The sequence below is a fragment of the Pelodiscus sinensis genome, chromosome 5 (assembly GCF_049634645.1).
Source record: "Pelodiscus sinensis isolate JC-2024 chromosome 5, ASM4963464v1, whole genome shotgun sequence".
NCBI lineage: Eukaryota > Metazoa > Chordata > Testudines > Trionychidae > Pelodiscus > Pelodiscus sinensis.
This window is the reverse complement of record NC_134715.1, coordinates 110,544,187-110,565,114: the sequence shown is the minus strand read 5'-3', so window position 1 is coordinate 110,565,114 and position 20,928 is coordinate 110,544,187. Positions and strand designations below refer to the sequence as shown.

At 43.4% G+C, this 20,928-nt stretch overlaps 1 protein-coding gene across 3 annotated transcripts in view; it reads right to left on the bottom strand.

Annotated features, from left to right (window-relative positions):
• Nucleotides 1-20,706, bottom strand: part of NSG1 (neuronal vesicle trafficking associated 1) — a 35,245-nt gene extending 14,539 nt beyond the window's left edge. The window contains exons 1-3 of one of the 3 annotated variants that reach the window (XM_006128194.4): nt 20,326-20,706; nt 19,430-19,589; nt 9,827-9,943 (exon numbers count right to left, since the gene is read on the bottom strand). In XM_006128194.4, the coding sequence (XP_006128256.1) occupies nt 9,827-9,943; nt 19,430-19,558 (246 nt within the window). In that variant the 5' untranslated portion in view covers nt 19,559-19,589; nt 20,326-20,706. Of the gene's footprint in view, nt 1-9,826; nt 9,944-19,429; nt 19,590-19,694; nt 19,997-20,325 lie in introns of those variants that run through there. The other 2 variants (XM_006128193.4, XM_006128195.4) reach the window with 2 other exon arrangements.
• Between the last annotated feature and the right edge of the window lie 222 nt (nt 20,707-20,928).

Here is a 20,928-nt window from a genome sequence, read left to right as displayed (position 1 = left end):
GCCTGAGGGAGGTGTAGCCTGACTGAGTTTCATTTGTTGTTTGGGGAGTTGTCTTTGAAATGACCTTGTTATTTTTAGCTGAATTTCAGAACTCATGCACAAATGCCTGGCTGCTGCAAGAGGCACTTTTTTTTTTTTTTGATAAATCAGAAAAAATAGCATGTTACAGCAAATGAAACAACAGCAAACAGAGCCAAAACAAAATTACATGATTAAGTCATCAAAAGAGAAAATGGATTTTTAAGGAATTTGGATTTTAAAGAGAGCAGAGCGAGCCAGCTGTACAGATCTTTAGAAGGAGAAGAATTTCACTGCTCTAGGTTTAAATAAGCAAAAGACAGTATTTTGAGATGTTGTAAAGCAAGAAAGGTTTTGGGATTTCTGCATTTAGAGAGAAAGGGAAACCTGTGTTCTCATTACAGGAAGTACTAACCCAGGGCTGGGAAGCCCATTCTACAAACCTTACTCATGGCAGTGGGACAACCTGAGACATTTAAACATTTCAGCATCAGATTTTGGGGCTTTGTCTACCCTAGGAAAATCACCTGCATTATAGGTGGTGTATTATAAATACTGACATGCCTAGTCTGCAGTGCTGTTGTTAGTCCCAGAGTATTAGAAAGGCAATGTGGGTGAGGTAATAGTTCTCTGCTCAATGTGCAGCAACAGTCAAAAAAGCTAACAATGTTAAGAACCATGAGGAAAGGGATACCTAACATCAGTCAATACCCTAATACCACTATATAAATCTATAATACACCACACCTTGAGTACTGCATGCTGTTACTGGTGTATAAAGCCTCCACCCAAGCTATTTACTTGATTTTCACATACATTTTCTGGAAATGCATTAAACTGTAAGGTCCTGCCAACACATGACTTAAGAATGACAAACCCTGCTTCTGACCGCATTGCTGTGAACACTGTTTGAGGGGAGGGCAGTTGTCTTCTCAGTCACTTTATTACTGATTATTTGTAGGGGATTAAGATTGAAATTGTTCACAGTCAGTTCTGCTTTGGATTGCATCTTTGTAACCACTGAGCTTTGAAGCTTTGTACCTGTCTCTGTAACTTTCAGCTACCTTGCCTTTTAAATTCTGCACCTTGTTGTCAGATTGTTGAGCTTTGTAATCTTTATGACTTTTCAGCCACTTTGTAACTTGCTCTAAATTGCATTCACCCTGTGATAAGAACGTGTATGAGAATGGAGACTGGAGCGTGTTTGGGGTGAGGGAAACAGCCAGGCTAAACACTTGGAACCAGGAGGTGACTAATTGAAGCAATCATGGAGACATCGCTGTTCTAAGCAAACAAAGGACCTGGATCTAGGGAAGTTTGGGCATGCTGTTCCGTGACATGGTGGAGGAAGGATCCTGTGTTTGTCACAGGAGCTGCCCAGTTCCAGTAAAAGGAGAGAACATGTGGCACAAGCTCTCTTATGATCAGCTCTCCAGCCAGGATCCATGACTGCAGGCAGACGCTCTGGACATAATATGCTTTGGCTTGCCTTGCAACCTTTTGCCTGTGTAAGTGTGAGAGTGTCTGAGGGCATGAATGAATGTGTGTATGTGCATGAGAGACAGAGAGAGAGCTCATTCCCCTTTAATTTAACCCTATTGTGGATTGATAATTCCTCATTTAATAAATCCATATGAGCGTAACCTTGGGGTGGTCTCCAGTGAAATTTGGGGTAACATTAACTCATAACTCAGAAGAGATTATTAAAATTGTAAAAGTGAAGGGCAACAAGGAATAAGTTTCCTTATTAGGAGAAATTTAAAAAGATTTTTCATCTTGCACAAGAGATGACTAACAAGATATGATAGAGGTGTTAAAAATTGTGACTGGGTAAGAGAAAACTAAGTGTTATTTACTCTTTCACATAACAAGAAACAGGTCACCCAATGAAATGAATAGACAGCAGGTTTAAAACAAACCTAAGGATGTGCCTCTTTACAAAATGAAGTCAGCTTTGTGGAAAATGTTGCCAGTGTCTCCACTAAGTTGCACAGCAGCGCAGTTTCACAGATAATCAATCAGCTCTGCTCAGGTGGTTAGCTCCCTGCAAGGAGCCCTGAGCCTCTGACAGGGCGGGGCTGACTGATCATCTATGAAGCTGTGCTGCCGCACAGCTTAGAAGGAACAATGCTGCCAGGGGATGTTGTGAAAGCCAAAACTGGGTTAAAACAAAAGCTACGTCTAGACTACAAGCCTCTTTCGAAAGAGAGCGTCTAGACTGCAACCACTTCTTTCAAAAAAGTCACTTTTTTTTTTTTTTTGAAAGAGCGCACCCAAGCAGGCTGGATGCTCTTTTTTGAAAAAACCCTGTTTGCATTCAAGAATACCTTTTTTCAAAAGAGCACTTTCCAAAAAAGGCGATCTTTCTTGTGAAATGAGGTTTACCACGGTCGAAAAAACTGCCACGTTCTTTCAATTTAATTTCGAAAGAACACAGTGGCAGTCTGGATGCAGGGGAAGGTTTCCTCCCCCCCCCCCCCCGAAAAAAGGCCCCTTTTTTTGAAAACCCTGTAGTCTAGACACACCCAAAGTAGGTACATTCATGGAAGATAGGCTCATGAATGGCGATTAGCCAAGATGGTTAGATACACAAGTCCATGGTGTGAGCTTCTCTAGCCTATGACTACTAGAAGCTGAGAGAGTATGACAGGATGGATCGCTCTGCCTGTGTTGTTCATTCCCTCTGAAGTATATGGCATTGGCAGTTGTTGGAAGACAAGATACTGGGCTAAATGGACAACTGGTCTGAGCCATGGCCCATCCTGCAATATTACTGGGATTGGTAGGTGTTTGGCACCTTGCTGAATCAGGTGCTGGGGAACCGATTTTCAGAGGTGCTGACTACTGACTTATTTCACAGATAGGGTTGCCAATTCTGACAATCTATTCCAGGGTGGGGGGTTTCCTCCAACATGACTGTCATTTTCTTAAAATCTCCAGGATTGCTTTCAGTAGTCACTGGGGGTATGTCTACACTACCCTCCTAGTTCGAACTAGTGGAGTAATGTAGGCATACCGCACTTGCAAATGAAGCCCGGGATTTGAATTTCCCGGGCTTCATTTGCATAAGCGGGGAGCCACCATTTTTAAAACCCCGCTGGTTCGAACCCCGTGCAGCACGAACTAGGTAGTTCGAACTAGGCTTCCTAGTTCGAACTACTGTTACTCCTCATTTCACGAGGAGTAACGGTAGTTCGAACTAGGAAGTCTAGTTCGAACTACCTAGTTCGTGCCCCATGTAGCCGCGCTGCACGGGGTTCGAACCAGCGGGGTTTTAAAAATGGCGGCTCCCCGCTTATGCAAATGAAGCCCGGGAAATTCAAATCCCGGGCTTCATTTGCAAGTGCGGTATGCCTACATTACCCCACTAGTTCGAACTAGGGGGGTAGTGTAGACATACCCTGGGAGAGAAGGTCAATCCTGGAGGGCTGGCAACTCTATTCGTTGACCTCAGTGTGCTCAGTGTTGCTGCAGACCAGGTCCTAAATGACTTTCCAATTGCACAGTTATGTGAAAATGGGCAATAGATACCAGGTCCCCCAGTTCCCAGGTCTTACCACTGCCCTGCACTTTATTATAGAATATATTACCTATCCAATTCATAATGGCTTTCAAATGTGAATTCTGATGCCTGCAATGCTTGCAATTTACAACCAGACTACATGTCCAAACTCCTAATTAGAAATCTGCTGGCTACATCCAACCTAACTAGGTCTCTTAACCTCTTGTCATTCTGCTGACATCCACGATGCACGTTACTCCTTGTATATGCCAGGGGAATAATAAGGTCCCTAAATTACAATCTGAACTCCCCTCAGTTCCCACCCCATTCAGTCACTCTCGGAGGGTATGTCTACACTAGCCCCCTAGTTCGAACTAGGGTGGGTAATGTAGGCATTCGAACTTGCAAATGAAGCCCGGGATTTAAATATCCCGGACTTCATTTGCATGTTCCCGGGCGGGTGCCATTTTTAAATCCCCTTAGTTTGAACTGACTGCCCGCGGCTACATGCGGCAGTGAGAAATTAATCTGAACTAAGTTCTTAGCCTCTTTGGGAACCGGGGGGGGGGGGGGGGGGGGTCTGGCTCCTGCCTCCCCGCTGCCTTTGTAGGAGGCAGCAAGGTGGGACCAGGTGGGTCCATGGAGCCAGCACACATGGAGAGCCAGCTTAAAACCTGGCTCCCCATGTGTATCAGCTCCCACCTACCCCCCCCCCCCCACCACTTTGCTGCCTTTCTATCAGAGGCAGCAGCTTGCGGGTAGAGGGGAGAGGTGCATCTGGTGCTTGTGGGGAGCTGACTTAAAAGATAGAGACAGGAAGTGGAGAGGGAATGTGTGTAGCTGACAGAATTAACCGATAAGCCTAGGCTTATCAGTTAATCGTGTAGTCTACATGTTGACATCCCTAAATCCTATTAATATCTCCTCTTCCAATAGCCAAATTTCCCTTGATCACATAATAATCTTCCTTTTGATATGCCAGAACAACACTCCAGACTCTCATCCAATCATCTGGCAAGAAATCCACTCCTCACCTAACTGATCCTTCTGATGCAAATTCCCATCCTTAAAGCGATTCTCACCTACTGCCCCCTTCAATCCATATTTAATCCCCCTGGCCAACCACCTCAAGAATAACCAATTTGCCCTCTGCAATTTGAGGGGTGGTAGGATGGAGGCAAAGGAATGGAACAAGCTGCTCCAAATAGTCACTTGATTGCTTCCCTCCACAACAGCTTTTCATCCTTTCCTTCACCTAGGGGAGGGTTCTTTTCTTCCTCCCACAGGAAGGTCCTAGCAACAGTTCACTCTCATCCTTTGTTTAAAGGGGGGAAGAAGGTAGAAATTCTGATACAGACACAGCTGCTCTTTTCCCCAAGGGGACTTTGCATCTCTTTTGCTCATGGCAGCCTGTTGGCGGAGTGCCTGAGGTATCGACACAGTGGGAGTGGAGTGTTTGTGTGCTAGTGAGCGTACATGCCTAAGTACTCTCCTGGGAAGCATTTGGGTTTCCACCATTGAACAGGAGTAATTGCTGCTTAAAACAATTGTTATAAGTACAAAATAGTTAGTGTAAAATATTTCTATTACATTGTTCTTTAAAATATATTACTAGAGAAAAAAACCTAAATGTTGCACCTCACTTGAGAGACTCCTTTTCAAGCTGATTTTAGAGAGAACTGGTGTGTAACTGCTCAAAACAAGAGAGATAACATATTAAACATATGACACATTTCGGAACAGATTTTAAGTAGAAGACTAGCCAAAGTAAATGTGGTAAGTTTATAAACCCTGCACTGGTGACAAACGGGTTAAAGAACTGATATGGACAAAGCTGGCCTGCCTCTCCAGCCCTGGTCAGTCATGTCAGGGATGAAATCAGGGTTCAGAAAGTAGGGAAGTTCCAGTGAACTGCTGGACACCTCTGGGAGAGAGCAGGCAGCAGCTCTACAGCTCCCAAGATGATTCCTGGAAGGTTTCAGGGAAACTTCCCTCAAGAAGGTCAAACTGATCTTCCAGGGAGGCAGCAGACTCTAGCATTCCATCTGCCCAGGACAGGTTCAGCAAGCCCCCAAGCAAGCTACCAAACAGTTGGTAATGCTATCCTCAACCCTATTGAAAGGGCAGGAGAAGCTGGAGCCAGGACTCCCGTCCTCTTCTAAACACAGACTATTCAGTTCTGAGACTTCTGTTTATACAGACAGGGATTCCCTACAGTTTTTGCAGCATCCAAGCAGCAAGGGGGGGGGGGGGTGCTTGTCAGTAGTCAGAGAATGTTGGCAGATGCCTACTATGTAATAATGGAGTCAAGAGTTGACTGTCAAATAAACTAAGGTTTCTTAGTACAGACAGATAAATATGGAGTTTGGAAATACTGGGGGAAAAACCCCTCATAGATTCTTGACAATTAAACAGAGAAAAAGGATAGACAAAAATTAAAAAGTCTGAATAGCAATCCAACAGGTATAACATTTTATCAATCCATTCCCCTACACCACAGCTGCAAAAAAAAAGTCTAAATTGTATTCACCTGTCTCCTTAACTATTGCAACCTCCCTCTCTTTGCTGATATTTATTTTGCTTCTTTTCAATCAACCTAAAATGCTACTGCAAAGTTATCCACTGCTCCAACACTGTCTGCCCCTCTTCAAATCCTTTCCTGATTTCCCATCCCCTTCTGAATTAAATTTAACCACCTTAGCTAAAAGTCAATTTGTTTCAATGCCATATCCAATTTAGCTCCCGCCGTTTCAGTTCTTCTCTCCTTGCACTTTTTCTTGTCCTGCAAAACTTGGCTTACTGCTCCTTTTGAGTCCTCACATCCACACTGTGTGTCAAGCAGCCCCTTTCTGCCTGGAGCCTTTTGTTAACCCATTATATCATGGGTTCCCAAACTTGTGGCGTGAAGAAATTCCAGGGGGGGGGGGAGAGGCGAGGAGACCCAGCCTTCAGGAGGCATATAAATCCTATTCCTCTCCTCCTAAAAGCATTCATGTTAGTAAATGTGAAACTAACACAGCATATTCCAGGTTTCCCTGCTCAGCCACTTGCTTAGCCATGTTCCATTCCCCAGTCTACGTCTCCATATTAAGCAATTTAGACTGTAGTCCTTGTTTCTGATTTCTCTGTAATGCACATGCAGCGCCATACAAAAAGAATTTGTATTGACCTTTAGTTTCATCCACATGATTCACAACCTACACATATACTCTACTTACCAATGAATGCAGGCATGTCTGGGAGGAAATACAACAATGCTAAACAGATAGCATTCTGTTTAAATTCCAAGAGAATTTAAAGTAGGCAAAACATAATTACTCAAGACTAAGTCTGACTAGAACACTGCAGGCTAACAGTGCTGTAAAACACACCCTGCGCTCCTAACCAAATGGTCATAATGTCAATTTGATTTCTCAGCTGACATGCTGCCCCTTCCACAGTACAGGGACCCCTGACATTATGTTAGAGTATAGGCTCAGGACTTACTTGGTAAACTGGAAGAGAACCACTCATAACTAGCCATTTAAATTCATATCCATACAGGAGTGGTTACTTGTGGAAAACCAGAATAGAGTTGACCTATACCAGTGGTAGGCAATAACAAGCCCCCAGGCTGTCTGCAGTTCGCTAGGGTTAGCCCCTGGTGGGCTGCCACCACTGTATTTATCTGCGACTCCACAGTTATGGGCACTTGCAACTCTCATTGGCCGCGGATCGCTGTTCCCCGACAATGGGAGCTGCAAGAAATGGTATCCCAGTCAGTGCTGCTTCCCACAGCTCCCATGGCAATCCACAGCCAACAGGAGCTGCAAGTGCCTGCATCTGTGGAAGCCACAGATAAATATAGCAGCGGTGGCCCACCAGGGACTAATCCTAGCAAACTGCCTCCATCTTATTGCCCACCCCATCCTATACAGACAGTGTTCATGTTCTGCCCATTTTGGACACCTGAACCAAATTCTAATTTCAGTTGCATTGAAGTCATAGATCAGAGTCTAGCTGTATACATCTAATTAAGCTTTAGGGAAAAATATACTTTAATTCTACTCCATAAACAATTTGACCTCTATCATACCTATGACAGTATAGATTGAATGCAGAGAATATATTTTATAACTTCATATTCACCCAACTGCTGCAACAAATGAGGTACATGACATATGCACATACTGACTGCTTATAGTTTGCCATAATGTGGAACTTCTTAAGCAGCACAGCTTTAGATGATCTGCACTACTGAATCCCAAAAACACAATCTGTTTTTATTTAAGGACTAACATCTTGGAATACACATGTGAATTATTAGTAAATTTGTTTGTTTATATTGTTAGTACAGTATTATGTTTTTAGTCCATAGAAAGTAGATGCATAGCTGATGTACAAGTCATTAAAACAACTTCTGAAGCTTTTTCATTCACACAAACCAAAGTCAATATCCCACCAGTTAAATAATGTGCTTTATAATTATAGCAAATATTTAACTTTCAAACAAACATCCTTTTGCTCTCTCAGAATCAACAGCAGCAGTTAACATGATGGTGCACAATTAATAAGGACCCAGGAGAAAACTCCATAACAATCTCTTCTTTTTATCTGCATATTTATGAAATGTCATCAATTATTCATGAACTGTTTACTACTGGGAGTGGAGAATACGACAATCGTCTCTGCTAAAGCAGTAGTCAGTCCTTTCTAAAATGTTACAAAGCAGCATAATTTAATCCTACCTCTGTTATAAGGAAATTGAGGAACATTTTTAGGGCTTCATTGTTCTGTATAAAACTACTATCTTCTATTAACTAAATTGCAATTTTCCTAACTGGTCAACCCGCATGTCCTCCCTTCAGAAACCTAGACATACAGCCATAGTGTGATTCATCATGCAAACCCCTAGAGATAGAAAAATCTTACAGAAACCTCTCTCTGATGCAGCAGTTACCTAGCAGCACTACCTAGCAACCCTGTAGTTTGAAATTAATCCCAGAGTGGTAATTGTAAAGTCATATCTAAAAGACATTTTGTTTCAAGTATGCCATCCAAAAGTACATAAAAATGCTACATAAAATGCTTTTGCTTCTAACTGCACAGCCCTATAAATTAGAAATGACTACACTACAGTGTGAGACAAGCAATTTACTTGTTGCTTAGAGAGATCTTATTTGCTCAGCTCTCTTTCAGCACAGGCACAAAGACTCCAATTCTACTGTTGGTTATATGCATACAGATTGCTTTGATTTCAGTGAAAGCTATCTATATACCTTTTTGGGCCAAAATCTGCTCTCAGAACTTTCTGTATCACGGTTTTATTCTGCATGCTTAAGAGCATGTTGATGTGCCATAAAACTTCCATTAATACTAATGGGAGTTGCCCATATGCACTGGGAAGAGAATATGCTCCTTTATTTCAGCCCAACATTTTATCTCCAAACTAAACCTTAAACCTTTCAGCCACTTTTTAGTCTGTGCACTAAACTGCCTTCACCTACTAAATATTTTAAGCTGTTTTCTGCCTGAACTTAATGTCTGTGCAAGGTGCCATAGCACAGGAAACAGAAATTTGACAGAATTTGCATTGTTGCTGTCATTTCATCACTGTGTCTTGATAATATGGCTCGAGGAACTCCATCCTCTATGGGGAGAGTGATTCAAGTCTTTTAATCTGTTAAATCCTTCACCTCTGTCACAATCCCAACAAAGGGTGTGATGTGGATATATTTTCACCAAGAAATGTACTTAAGCCACCCACTTTCAATGAAGAGGCATCAGAGGGTAACAGTTTTCATAAAACCACCATACTAAGGGATACATCTGAACTAGTAAGCTGGTGGCAGACAGCTCTGTTACTAATTTCCTGAGCCATCAAATCACTCAATGCATTTATAGTCATCAACTATCACAAGGAAAAATACTAGGGAAAAAGACTGCTCCTTTAAAAGAATGTTTTCAATATGATAAAAAATAAGCAAAAAAGAAAGGGAATGCCCATGTAATATTTATCCTCTAACACTAATGGGGGTATTAGTCACATAATGCGAGTTACAAGTCCATAAGATATTCACCACTTAATCATGCTGAACTCCCATTGACTGAAACTTCAGTGGGATTTTTGTCAAAGTAAGGAGTGGAAAACTTGAATGTAAGGACTACAGGAGATGGTACTAATTAATAATGTTAAGATATACCATAATTGCACTCAATTTTTTAAAATTTTCTGCCATATCTTTGTTATTTAAATCCAGTTTTCTTTTACTACAGTTGGTAATTAACAGTAACTGAATTATAAACATCATAGAAAGTCCTGCTTACCTTAAATCTTTCAGAAACTCCATCAGTGATGCTGATTGTGAATTCAGCTATTTTGGGAGTACGAAATTTTCCTTTCTTGCGATCAGGTTCATATTCTGTTTTTGTTTTGACCACAACCTTATCAAAAACATCAACAACAAAAGAAGTGATCACTAGTTAAATCAGTACATTCTAAGGCTTATTTCCCTCAAACAACTAGCTTTGTACTAGATATGGAAATCTTCCAGGTTATAACTTTACCTATGAAATAATCTGAATTTCCCAATGCAATAAAAAGGATACCACTGCCACATTCAGGAGTGCAATCTGAATCAGGGAGAAGTTATGACACCACCTGTCCTGGGTGCCTCACAATTAATGTTCCCTCTAATCTTTTCCATCCATGTGCATATTTTTTTCCGTCCATGTGTGAATTTTTTGTGTGTTCACACCAAGGCATGCACACCACCAATAGAAACACAAAACCTAACTGTGGACACTCTGCTAATCAGTTAGGCAGCATTTGAATAACTCTTGAAAGGCTGCACAAGCGCACAGCTTATAACGTACTCCTGTTCTAACTTCCAACAGGGGCCACACACAACCAGCATGCAGATCACACCATGACTGACTGTGTACTAGACACCTCTGGTTCAGCAGCTCTGAACCCTGGTAGCTACTTGAAAGGTGACCACAACACACTCCCAAGTTTTCCCAAAACTCTGTTCTTCAATGTGCAGTCTTCTCCTGGACAGTTCAGGGAAATAAAATATTGTTTGTTTATTCCTCTAAAAAAGAGACACACACAGAAATCACAGCTTATTAAGCTATCTAGCGTAAATATACACTTCCCTTTAAACCAGGGTTGAGAAAGCTTTTTTGGGTCAGGTGCCAACTTACTCACAGAAAAAGTTAGTCAGGGGCTGCACACAAGTGAGAAAAAAAACCCAAAACCTTCACTGACGTTGCCCCCAACTGAGAAGGAAAAAGACACTCCTCACATTCTCCTCTCACACCAGAGCTTAGTGGAGCCCAGGTTAGTAGATTTTGCTCCAGTACCATACTGGGGGGTGGAGGGTGTGTGGCATGGGGACTGGAGTTCCAGTGTGGACTCCCCATGCTGTGTGGAAAGCCAGGGGCCACATCAGACTCCTGGACCTTAGGTTCCCCACACCTGCTTTAAATGAAGCACTGAGTAAAAATTAAAAACTTATTAAACAGAAAAAGGATTCAATGAGTTCAACTATAAAGTTACACAAATAAAACAAAACTAAGTACACTTCTAAAAGTATAAAATTAATACAGCAAGATACAGGCTTTATTCAAGATAGGTGCTGGAATAAATTTTATTGTGCAGATGATATTAGCCACTTCGAGCCGGGGGTGCTGCTGCACCCTCACCGCAGACCCATAGTTCCAGCATCTATGCTAACCAGTTGTTCTTCAAGGCATGGCTGACTTTTCCTGAGTTAGAACCTTCCACAAAAGAACAAAGTGCTGGCCTCCCTTGTCAATTTAGGCAAAAGATTGTTCCTAAGCAGGAAAGATCTATATTCAATTCCAATTCCTTCATATCTGTATTCAATTCCAATTCCTTCTCTCACCCCTACTTTTAGGATTTGTCCTTCTCAGATTGCAAATACTCTGGTCTCTTGTGTCCATCTAGTAGGGGATGTCATAAGTGGCGTCCATCTTTACTTTTATCTTCCAAAGCCCAAAGAACTTGTTTCAAGAGGTAGGATAACGTCATGCCATTCTTCCTGTCTTGTAAGCTTCCCATCCCTGTATGATTTCTATGTAAATTGGGCTTGTGTTGTTTCTAATTCTACCATGCTTAATTCACGTATGCATAGGCAGATAGCTGTGCCATTCCCTCCTATGTGGGCATGCATTCATAAATTTATGATGCAATCATACTGCATTAAATTAGTAGATTCAACCGGTTATCACTTGAGGTACAGCTCCCTTGTCTTTACAGGCCAGTAAGCATTTGAAATGGATTCTTCTGAAAAGTAAAACCCAAACCAAGCTTTTTTCTCCTGCACAGCTGTCCCTACCAGTGCTGGTGCCCTATGCAGCCCAGCATCGACACTACCAATCATAGAATCATAGAATAATAGGACTGGAAGGGACCTCAAGAGGTCATCGAGTCCAGCCCCCCCGCCCTCAAGGCAGGACCAAGCTCCACCTACACCATCCCTGACAGATGTCTATCTAACCTGTTCTTAAATACCTCCAGAGAGGGAGATTCCACCACCTCCCTTGGCAATTTATTCCAATATTTGACCACCCTGACAGTTAGGAATTTTTTCCTAATGTCCAATCTAAACCTCCCCTGCTGCACTTTAAGCCCATTACTCCTTGTCCTGTCCTCAGAAACCAAGAGGAACAAATTTTCTCCTTCTTCCTTGTGACACCCTTTTAGATATTTGAAAACCGCTATCATGTCCCCCCTTAATCTTCTTTTTTCCAAACTAAACAAGCCCAGTTCATGAAGCCTGGCTTCATAGGTCATGTTCTCTAAACCTTTAATCATACTTGTCACTCTTCTCTGTACCCTTTCCAATTTCTCCACATCTTTCTTGAAATGTGGCGCCCAGAACTGGACACAGTACTCCAGCTGAGGCCTAACTAGTGCAGAGTAGAGCGGCAGAATGACTTCACGAGTTTTGCTTACAACACACCTGTTGATACAACCTAGAATCATATTTGCTTTTTTTGCAACAGCATCACACTGTTGACTCATATTCAACTTGTGGTCCACTATGACCCCTAGATCCCTTTCCGCCATGCTCCTTCCTAGACAGTCACTTCCCATCTTGTATGTATGGAACTGATTGTTCCTTCCTAAGTGGAGCACTTTGCATTTCTCTTTATTAAACCTCATCCTGTTTACCTCTGACCATTTCTCTAACTTGCTAAGGTCATTTTGAATTATGTCCCTATCCTCCAAAGAAGTCGCAACCCCACCCAGTTTGGTATCATCTGCAAACTTAATAAGCATACTCTCTATCCCAATATCTACATCATTGATGAAGATATTGAACAGTACGGGTCCCAAAACAGACCCTTGAGGAACTCCACTTGTTATCCCTTTCCAGCAGGATTTAGAACCATTAACAACAACTCTCTGACTACGGTTATCCAGCCAATTATGCACCCACCTTATCGTGGCCCTATCTAAGTTATATTTGCCTAGTTTATCAATAAGAATATCATGCGAGACCGTATCAAATGCCTTACTAAAGTCTAGGTATATGACATCCACCGCTTCTCCCTTATCCACAAGGCTCGTTATCTTATCAAAGAAAGCTATCAGATTAGTTTGGCATGACTTGTTCTTCACAAACCCATGCTGGCTATTCCCTATCACTTTATTACCTTCCAAGTGTTTGCATAGGATTTCCTTAATCCCCATGGGGAGAGCAGCTACTCCTGGGGGAGGGCTGCAAGAAGATAGAATCTGTGGGGATAAGGGGTTACCAACTCTACCAGACCAGAAGTCAAGCCCTGGAGCAGAGCAGGGAGGGAGGCTCACCTGCAGGTTCACCAGCAGCTTGAGGGAGGGGGAGCAGGCAGATAGGGAGTGGGGCCGCTGAAGCTGGCACTGCCTATAATCCTGTGTCCTGTCCTTAGACATATGTTGCAAGTGGGAGGTACCAGCAATGGCGGGTGGTGAAAGCATGGGCCAGAGGAGCAGCGGCAGCCATGCAAATGCCTGCTGGAGAAAAGTGGTGCTTTGAAGGGGAAAGTGCCATTTTTCTGCAGCCACTGACTGCGTGGCTGCCCTGTGCTCTGTCTAAGTCCTTCAGCCCATGCTCACGCTGTTCACTACCACCTGGTGAGCAGAAGCTAGATGCTCAGCCTGTGGGGTATGAGGATGGAGGCTACCAGAGTCCCGACACTGAGTCGCTGAGCCCGCAGGATGGGGAAGCAGGAGCGCGGCCAGGGGATGGGGCCACCAAAGCCAGCAGCATAAGGCACCACTAAATTTGGGGCACCAGTTGCCCAAAATTTAGTGGTGTCCTATGCAGCTGCATATGCCTCAGGATGGCCCTATTCTCCTGCAAGAATATTAATGAGTGAGTTATTCATTTTCAAATGTTAGGCATATTTTGTATAAAGATAATGACAATCGTGTGTACGGTATAAATACTTTGGGTCCCAACCATCAAGTAATTTTTTCAAGTTCATTTTATTTTTTTTCACTGGCAAACATACCACTGATGCTAACTAAATAAGTATATTTCCTATTACATATAACTGCCTCATGGAGGACATGAAAATTAAAATATTCTTATCAATTTTACCCTTTTTCAACTAGCAAATGCTGATGAATTTCCCTTCCATGTGTTTGAGGAATTTGAAGGGAGCATATAATAGAAAAACTATTCCACAAATGATCCATTTTGTTAGTGCTGCATTGCCTGTTGCAGCAACACTCTGACCCTCAGTAGGCCTTCTGGGGTGGAGTCAGCCTGGCAGTTTGGGAAAGCAATGCCTTCTCCCACCTATGATACTCATGGCGGAGATTCACATCTATCTCCCTTCTGATTATTTCCAGGTTGCACAGTTCCCTGTCTTCACTGTGTTATTCCCAGCACAGAGAGGTTGCCCAAGGACCCCTATTTACTTTTGTAATCACCACCAGGCAGATTTGAACTTGAGACCTCTGGAGCAGAGTATAGGAGCCTCTACCCTCTGAGCGAAAAGCCAGCTGGCTCCCAGCCCATCCTGTAGGTTTCTTGGTCTTAACTGTTGCTGTGATCTAAATGCCACTGCATTGGCCAATGAACCGCACTAGGGCTACGTCTACACTGGCCCCTTTTCCGAAAGGGGCATGCTAATTTCACAGGTCGTAATAGGGAAATCCGCGGGGGATTTAAATATTCCCCGCGGCATTTAAATAAAAATGTCCGCCGCTTTTTTCCGGCTTTTAGAAAAGCCGGAAAAGAGTATCTACACTGGCCCCGATCCTCCGGAAAAAAGCCCTTTTCCGGAGGATCTCTTATTCCTACTTCAAAGCCCTTTTTTCCGGAGGATCGGGGCCAGTGTAGACGCTCTTTTCCGGCTTTTCTAAAAGCCGGAAAAAAGCGGCGGACATTTTTATTTAAATGCCGCGGGGGATATTTAAATCCCCCGCGGATTTCCCTATTACGACCTGTGAAATTAGCATGCCCCTTTCGGAAAAGGGGCCAGTGTAGACGAGCCCTAGGTGTGTGAGTTACGCTTTCTCTTCCGAGACTGTTACCAGATGTAATTGGTACCATTATAAGGTACCACATAACACTTCCCATGCAAGCCTATTTTCTTCACTACAGAGGGGGGAAAAAAAACAATGAAAGTACTTATATGTATATTAATAAGCTTACTAGAGATCTCCCTAACAGGGAGACTGTCAGGAGCAGTCCTTCAACACCTCACCCAAGAGGATTCCTTCTGGTTACAAGCTCATCACAGCTTCACTTCAGAACAAGCACCTGGTCTTATGGGGCCTCATTAGGCCCAGTCCTTCCAATACTTCCCAAAGGATTGGGGCCCTCTGTGGACCAGGGTCCTGCCCATTAGGAAAAAGGTCACGAGCCAGCTTAAAGCCAGATGTTTATCCCAAAACTCTTCCTTTGTCTGTTGGTCTCTGGAGAATCTAGTTTGAACTCATATTTGTGCGTCTTTCTGGGGAGGTGGGTTTCAGAGGGTTGATAAAGGAAGTATGTTGGCCTCCCCATCCTTACTAGAAAAGATACACACTAAGGGTATGTCTACACTACCCCGCTAGTTCGAACTAGTGGAGTAATGTAGGCATACCGCACTTGCAAATGAAGCCCGGGATTTGAATTTCCCGGGCTTCATTTGCATAAGCGGGGAGCCGCCATTTTTAAAACCCCGCTGGTTCGAACCCCGTGCAGCGCGGCTACACGGGGCACGAACTAGGTAGTTCGAACTAGGCTTCCTAGTTCGAACTACCGTTACTCCTCGTGAAATGAGGAGTAACAGTAGTTTGAACTAGGAAGTCTAGTTCGAACTACCTAGTTCGTGCCCCGTGTAGCTGCGCTGCACGGGGTTCGAACCAGTGGGGTTTTAAAAATGGCGGCTCCCCGCTTATGCAAATGAAGCCCGGGAAATTCAAATCCCGGGCTTCATTTGCAAGTGCGGTATGCCTACATTACCCTCTTAGTTCGAACTAGGAGGGTAGTGTAGACATACCCTAACACATACACAACTGCATTTTTAATACAATGTACCCCAAAGGTATTAAACCCTAAATCAATAATATTTAACTTAATTCAATAAAGTTTATCTAATTCTATAAGGTTTGCTCAGGATAGTGTCAGAGTGTCACAATGGTCATCTCAATCAGCTTCAGGAGAATTCAACTAGTGAGGTTTCAAGCCAGAGATTGACTGGATCAGATAGTCAATTAAGAGGTCAGTTTAAAAATTCTGTCAATAATAACATAGTAGCAATAGCAGTATTCTTTCACAGAAGCATTCTGGAATTGAAAGAAGTAAAATGCCCTCTGTAGGTCAATCCATCCATCCATCCATCCACCTATCTACCTACCTTGTTCTGTATGTATGCTGTGATATTGTTCAAGTACTAGGCTAGCTTTTTAAAAAATATATTTACCCATGGTAATTAGCTTCACACAAGCCTCCTCCATAAAGAGATTTCTCCTCAAGTCCCATAAGTCTTAATTTGGTTTAACCCCCAATACTGTCTTTAGATAAAATGGGAACTATATACCTCTGAAAGCAGAACTGTGACACTTAACCAAGAGCCCGAACTGAAACCTTTGGGTTTGCCTACTTTTACAGCCAGTTCCTTCTCTTAAGCAGTGTCTTGAATGTGTGATGGTTTGGGTCTAATGCCACAACACAAAATGATTGCCTTTAGAAAATGTGCTGAGTTATTGGAAACTATTTTCCATACATCTTATCTTCATTTTGATTATAATTATGTTCAATGGCTTTTTTTTATTTTTCCCATTTTAATGCGCTGTCCCTCCCCCCTTTCATTATGTTGCTTAGTCTCAGGCAATCAAAATCATATCCAAATGACAATGAACATAGTTTTATCTGTCTGGTTATATAATGTTTTCTTTTGTTTAATATAACCAAAAATATACTTAAATCAATTCAGTCTTTAATTTAGGAACTGTCAAAACCATCACATTCTAAGAGTTAAAATCACTATTCTTCACAAAGTTTTTTATGCTTCACTCCCACACTAGAGCTTTGTACTGCATAATAAGCATGGATAGGTGAAGTATGTACTTATCCATATTACACATGGCTATACTTATACTTCAGAATTTGATCTCTATCAATCCTTACTACTACTGGCACCTTTACTATGAGAGCTATTAAAGATAGAACATTTAAGACTGTATCAGTGACCTACAAGATAAGCTTAAAAAACAACAAATGGTCTGGTAGCACTTTATAGACTAACAAAACATGTAGATGGTATCATGAGCTTTCGTGGGCTTAGCCCACTTCTCCAGATGACCGGAGTATTGAGTTTAGGATGTGCAGACCCAAAATAAATAGGGGAGAAGAGAGAGAGGGGGGAAAGGAAAAAAAGGAGGGGGGAAGGGAAACAAGGAGAAGGGGGTATGAAAATATGAAAGGGAAAAACAGGAAGGCAGAACTGGCCATCAGTAAGCACCTGAAGATTGGATAGTTAAAATGAAGCAGATAAGGATAAAAGGTAATAGGTAGGAAGGGTACTAACACAAGAATCTACACAAAGATGTTTGCACCTTCATTGAATGTTAGGTTAATAATGTCCCAACCATCCCTCATCACGACTGAGACTAAGAAGCATTTTACATGGCTAGGACCAGCTGAGCACAAAAAGGACCTATAGAGACCTATAAAATACTCTTATATTCATGTGTAAATAATTGCACAAATGAAGGGAAACACACATAGTTGAGCAGTGGGGAAAAAAAGAAATGCTAAGCAAATGTCTGAGTCTTCTGTTCGACTTTGGGTCCATGTAATTTGCCCTTGGTTCTGCTCACATAACTCCTGTTGTCTGCAGTGGGAGTTCTGCCCAGTACCACTTGACCACATACCAATAAAAGAACAACTTCCAGTAGAAAAACTCAGCACAGTTTTTACTGGCTTAGCCACGGAGACTCCATTTTGGTGAAGCTGCTGCCTGTGGACCACAGGGATTCTTGCTTCAAGGCTCTGCTTAGCAGCTAAGTAATATAACACACATACTCAATAAGTTCAGCCTCTGAATGTACGACCCTGCTAATTGGTTGCCTGGTCACCAGACAGCAAACACAATCAGCCACAGCAACAGTTTTAAAGCCTAAGTGTCCAATTCTGCCATCAGTACAGGAATTACACACATGTAACTCAGAGCAGATATGGATTCTAAGGCTATGGGCTAATCCTATGTAAAGTGTCAGCCAACTGGTGATCACATCCTAGACAGAAGTGTCAATGGTATAAATAGACCATACATAAACATTTTTAGACAGTTTTACAGCTATTCTTTTTTTCCTAGTGTAAGAACATATGAAATATTCAAGACATGCAACCTATATCTACCATATATCTAAGAAAAGAATCAAGCCTTCAAAGATTACAAAGCATAAACTCACCGTGAAATTTGTTACCAAATATATTTAATCATCATTTGCCAGTCTGAATTTGTGGCTCCAGAAAGTATCAACAATGGAAACCATTAAGTTTTTAAGTTATACAAATGGAAGAATATTTGAAAAAAATCTTCGTGAACCAGTCTCATTATGTCACATAAGTGATAAGTGTTATCAGATTATTTGTGCAGGGTCAGAAAAGTGTTTTGAGATGTATTTGTCCTTCATCCTCAGGCTGCACAAATCAGGCTTTGCATAAGCGACTAGTAAACAGCTGTCAGGGAGGCAGAATACAAGCCTCTCCTCCAAGTGGACAAGAAGATATGGGGCAGCAATACAAACTTTCTTTGATCCACATTCCAGTCTGTGGACTGGACCAGCAGATACTAGCCCCAACCCCAAACATTCACACAAGTTCTCTCCGTATTCAAGAATTGTGGAGGGCAGGATAGATTAATTATTAATCTAGTAACTATCCCATCCACGACTTCCCCTGTTGGTTTATCTGGCGCCTGCATGGAGCCCCTTCTGAGATCCACCTGAGGGGTACATAAGATCCCCTGTGTGGCTATTTTGCCTGAACCCGCCCTTTGGAGTCCTAAAGCAATGCTTCCACACTGTAGGATGTCTTACAGCCAACAGACTTGTATTTCACAATGAATTTTCACAGCTGCCTTAAAGATTCTAAAGATGGGGCTACAATATAAAGAGTGACAAGTGATCACAAACAAGCTTGCAAATACCTCATTGTGTCCCACAGTACCAAATAAAGCGAAATTTACTTATACCTGATTTTTTTTTTTTTACAATAAGTGTTTTCATGATGGCATTTAAATGAAAAAAAAAAAAGACTTTAATTGACATGTTCGTGATTATCATTAGTTTAATTTTTTTTTCTGTGAAGAAATAGCCACTCCTTAAAATGCCCTACTATAGAAATTATTCTCCTGTTCTTTGTGAGCAATTTGGGTGTGATTCTCTGTAGTGCAAACTGGAGCCTACTGTACCTTATCAGGAGGTGGGAACTGTAGCTGATTGACGTCCAGGGGTGTGATCAAGGGGATAGTGTCAAATCCATCCTCCAAGAGGGGCTGCTTTGTGCTCTTCTCACTGAAATTATTCCCTAGTTTCACCATCCTTCCTGGATTAAAAAGAAAAAAGGATTTCCTACAAGCACACATACAAAAAAAAGAAAACCATAACGTAGTGCTACTCAAACACATATTATGGCAAAAATATATCCCCCCAAAAAACACACAAATCCTAAAATACATTTTTTCAGGCATCATTTCTTCCGTTGATCTCAAGTGACCTAATTCCACTTTTTAACATCCCTCTCACTTTCGAATGGTCATTAAGAAGGCATCAGCTGTAACTGCATGACAGTTTTGGGGATGGAGGTGTTGTTTTCTAAGCGTGACTAACTACAACGGTGTATTCCTTCATAGCCGAAGGGTGAACTGCATCCTCTCCAGAGCGCTTTCTAGAAGCCCTGAATAACATCCAGCGGAAACGCAACATCTTTCCATATAATGGTATCCATCCATCCCCACAGTCCTCTCCATCCACAAAGGGGATCACTGCACCTCTCCACCTATCTACATCCATAGAGCTTCTCTTCTTCCTCTCCCCCTGCCCCCCGCCGCCGCCGCCACCGCCCCACGTCCATCAATCCATTTCCACAGTCTCCATTGCTGCATCCTTGTGTCCAGCGACACCGCCCCCCTCTGCGCACCGTCCCTGCTCCTCTTGCTCTGAGCGCGCCCGGCTCCAGAGGACGTGGGTGAGAGCGGGGCGCAATGAGAAGCCCTCCACGTCCTTCCCCACCCTGAGCTGCTAGGGGCATGAAGCTCCCACCCCAGCAATAATCGCTGGCGACGGAAAAGCCGCGGCTCGCACCTACCTCAGCTGCTCCTCTGCCGTTCCCTCTGTGCGGGGCTGGTGGGTGGGTGGGTGCAAGGTGGGGGAGGCTCCGAGCCCTCTGTTTCAGCGCTGGGAAATGGCGGCGCGGCTCGGACGCCTCTTCGGAGCGGCTCGGGCGGGAGGTTGGGTGCAGGGGAGCGACGCGATCGATCGGCGCTGGGCTGCCTTGGGGTTAATGGGCTCGTGCGCGTAGCTCGCAGCAGCAGCAGCGCCTCCGCCGTGACGCATCCGCCGCGTGTCTTAGGGCAGATCCGAGCAGCAGCAGCACAAAGGGGCCCCGGGGGGCGGGGGAGGCGCACGCTTGGCTCTCCCTGCGCCGGCTGCAGCAGGTGGGGGGGGGCGAGGCTCCCCCTGCAGAGCGCTACAAGGGGGAGGGGGGCGCAGTGCTACTTGTAAGGCCCGTGGGTAGCTCCCGCTAGGGGAGCGCGGCGCCTTGTTGTCCCCCCGCTTCTAGCAGCCAGGAGGGGAGCGCTGGGCGCTACAATCGGGCTGGGCTGTGAGAGGACAATGACCTCGCTAAGCCCGTGAGGCAGCGGTACAAGCGGGCCGGGGAGCGCGCGGGGGGAAGTGCAAGGTACAAGTG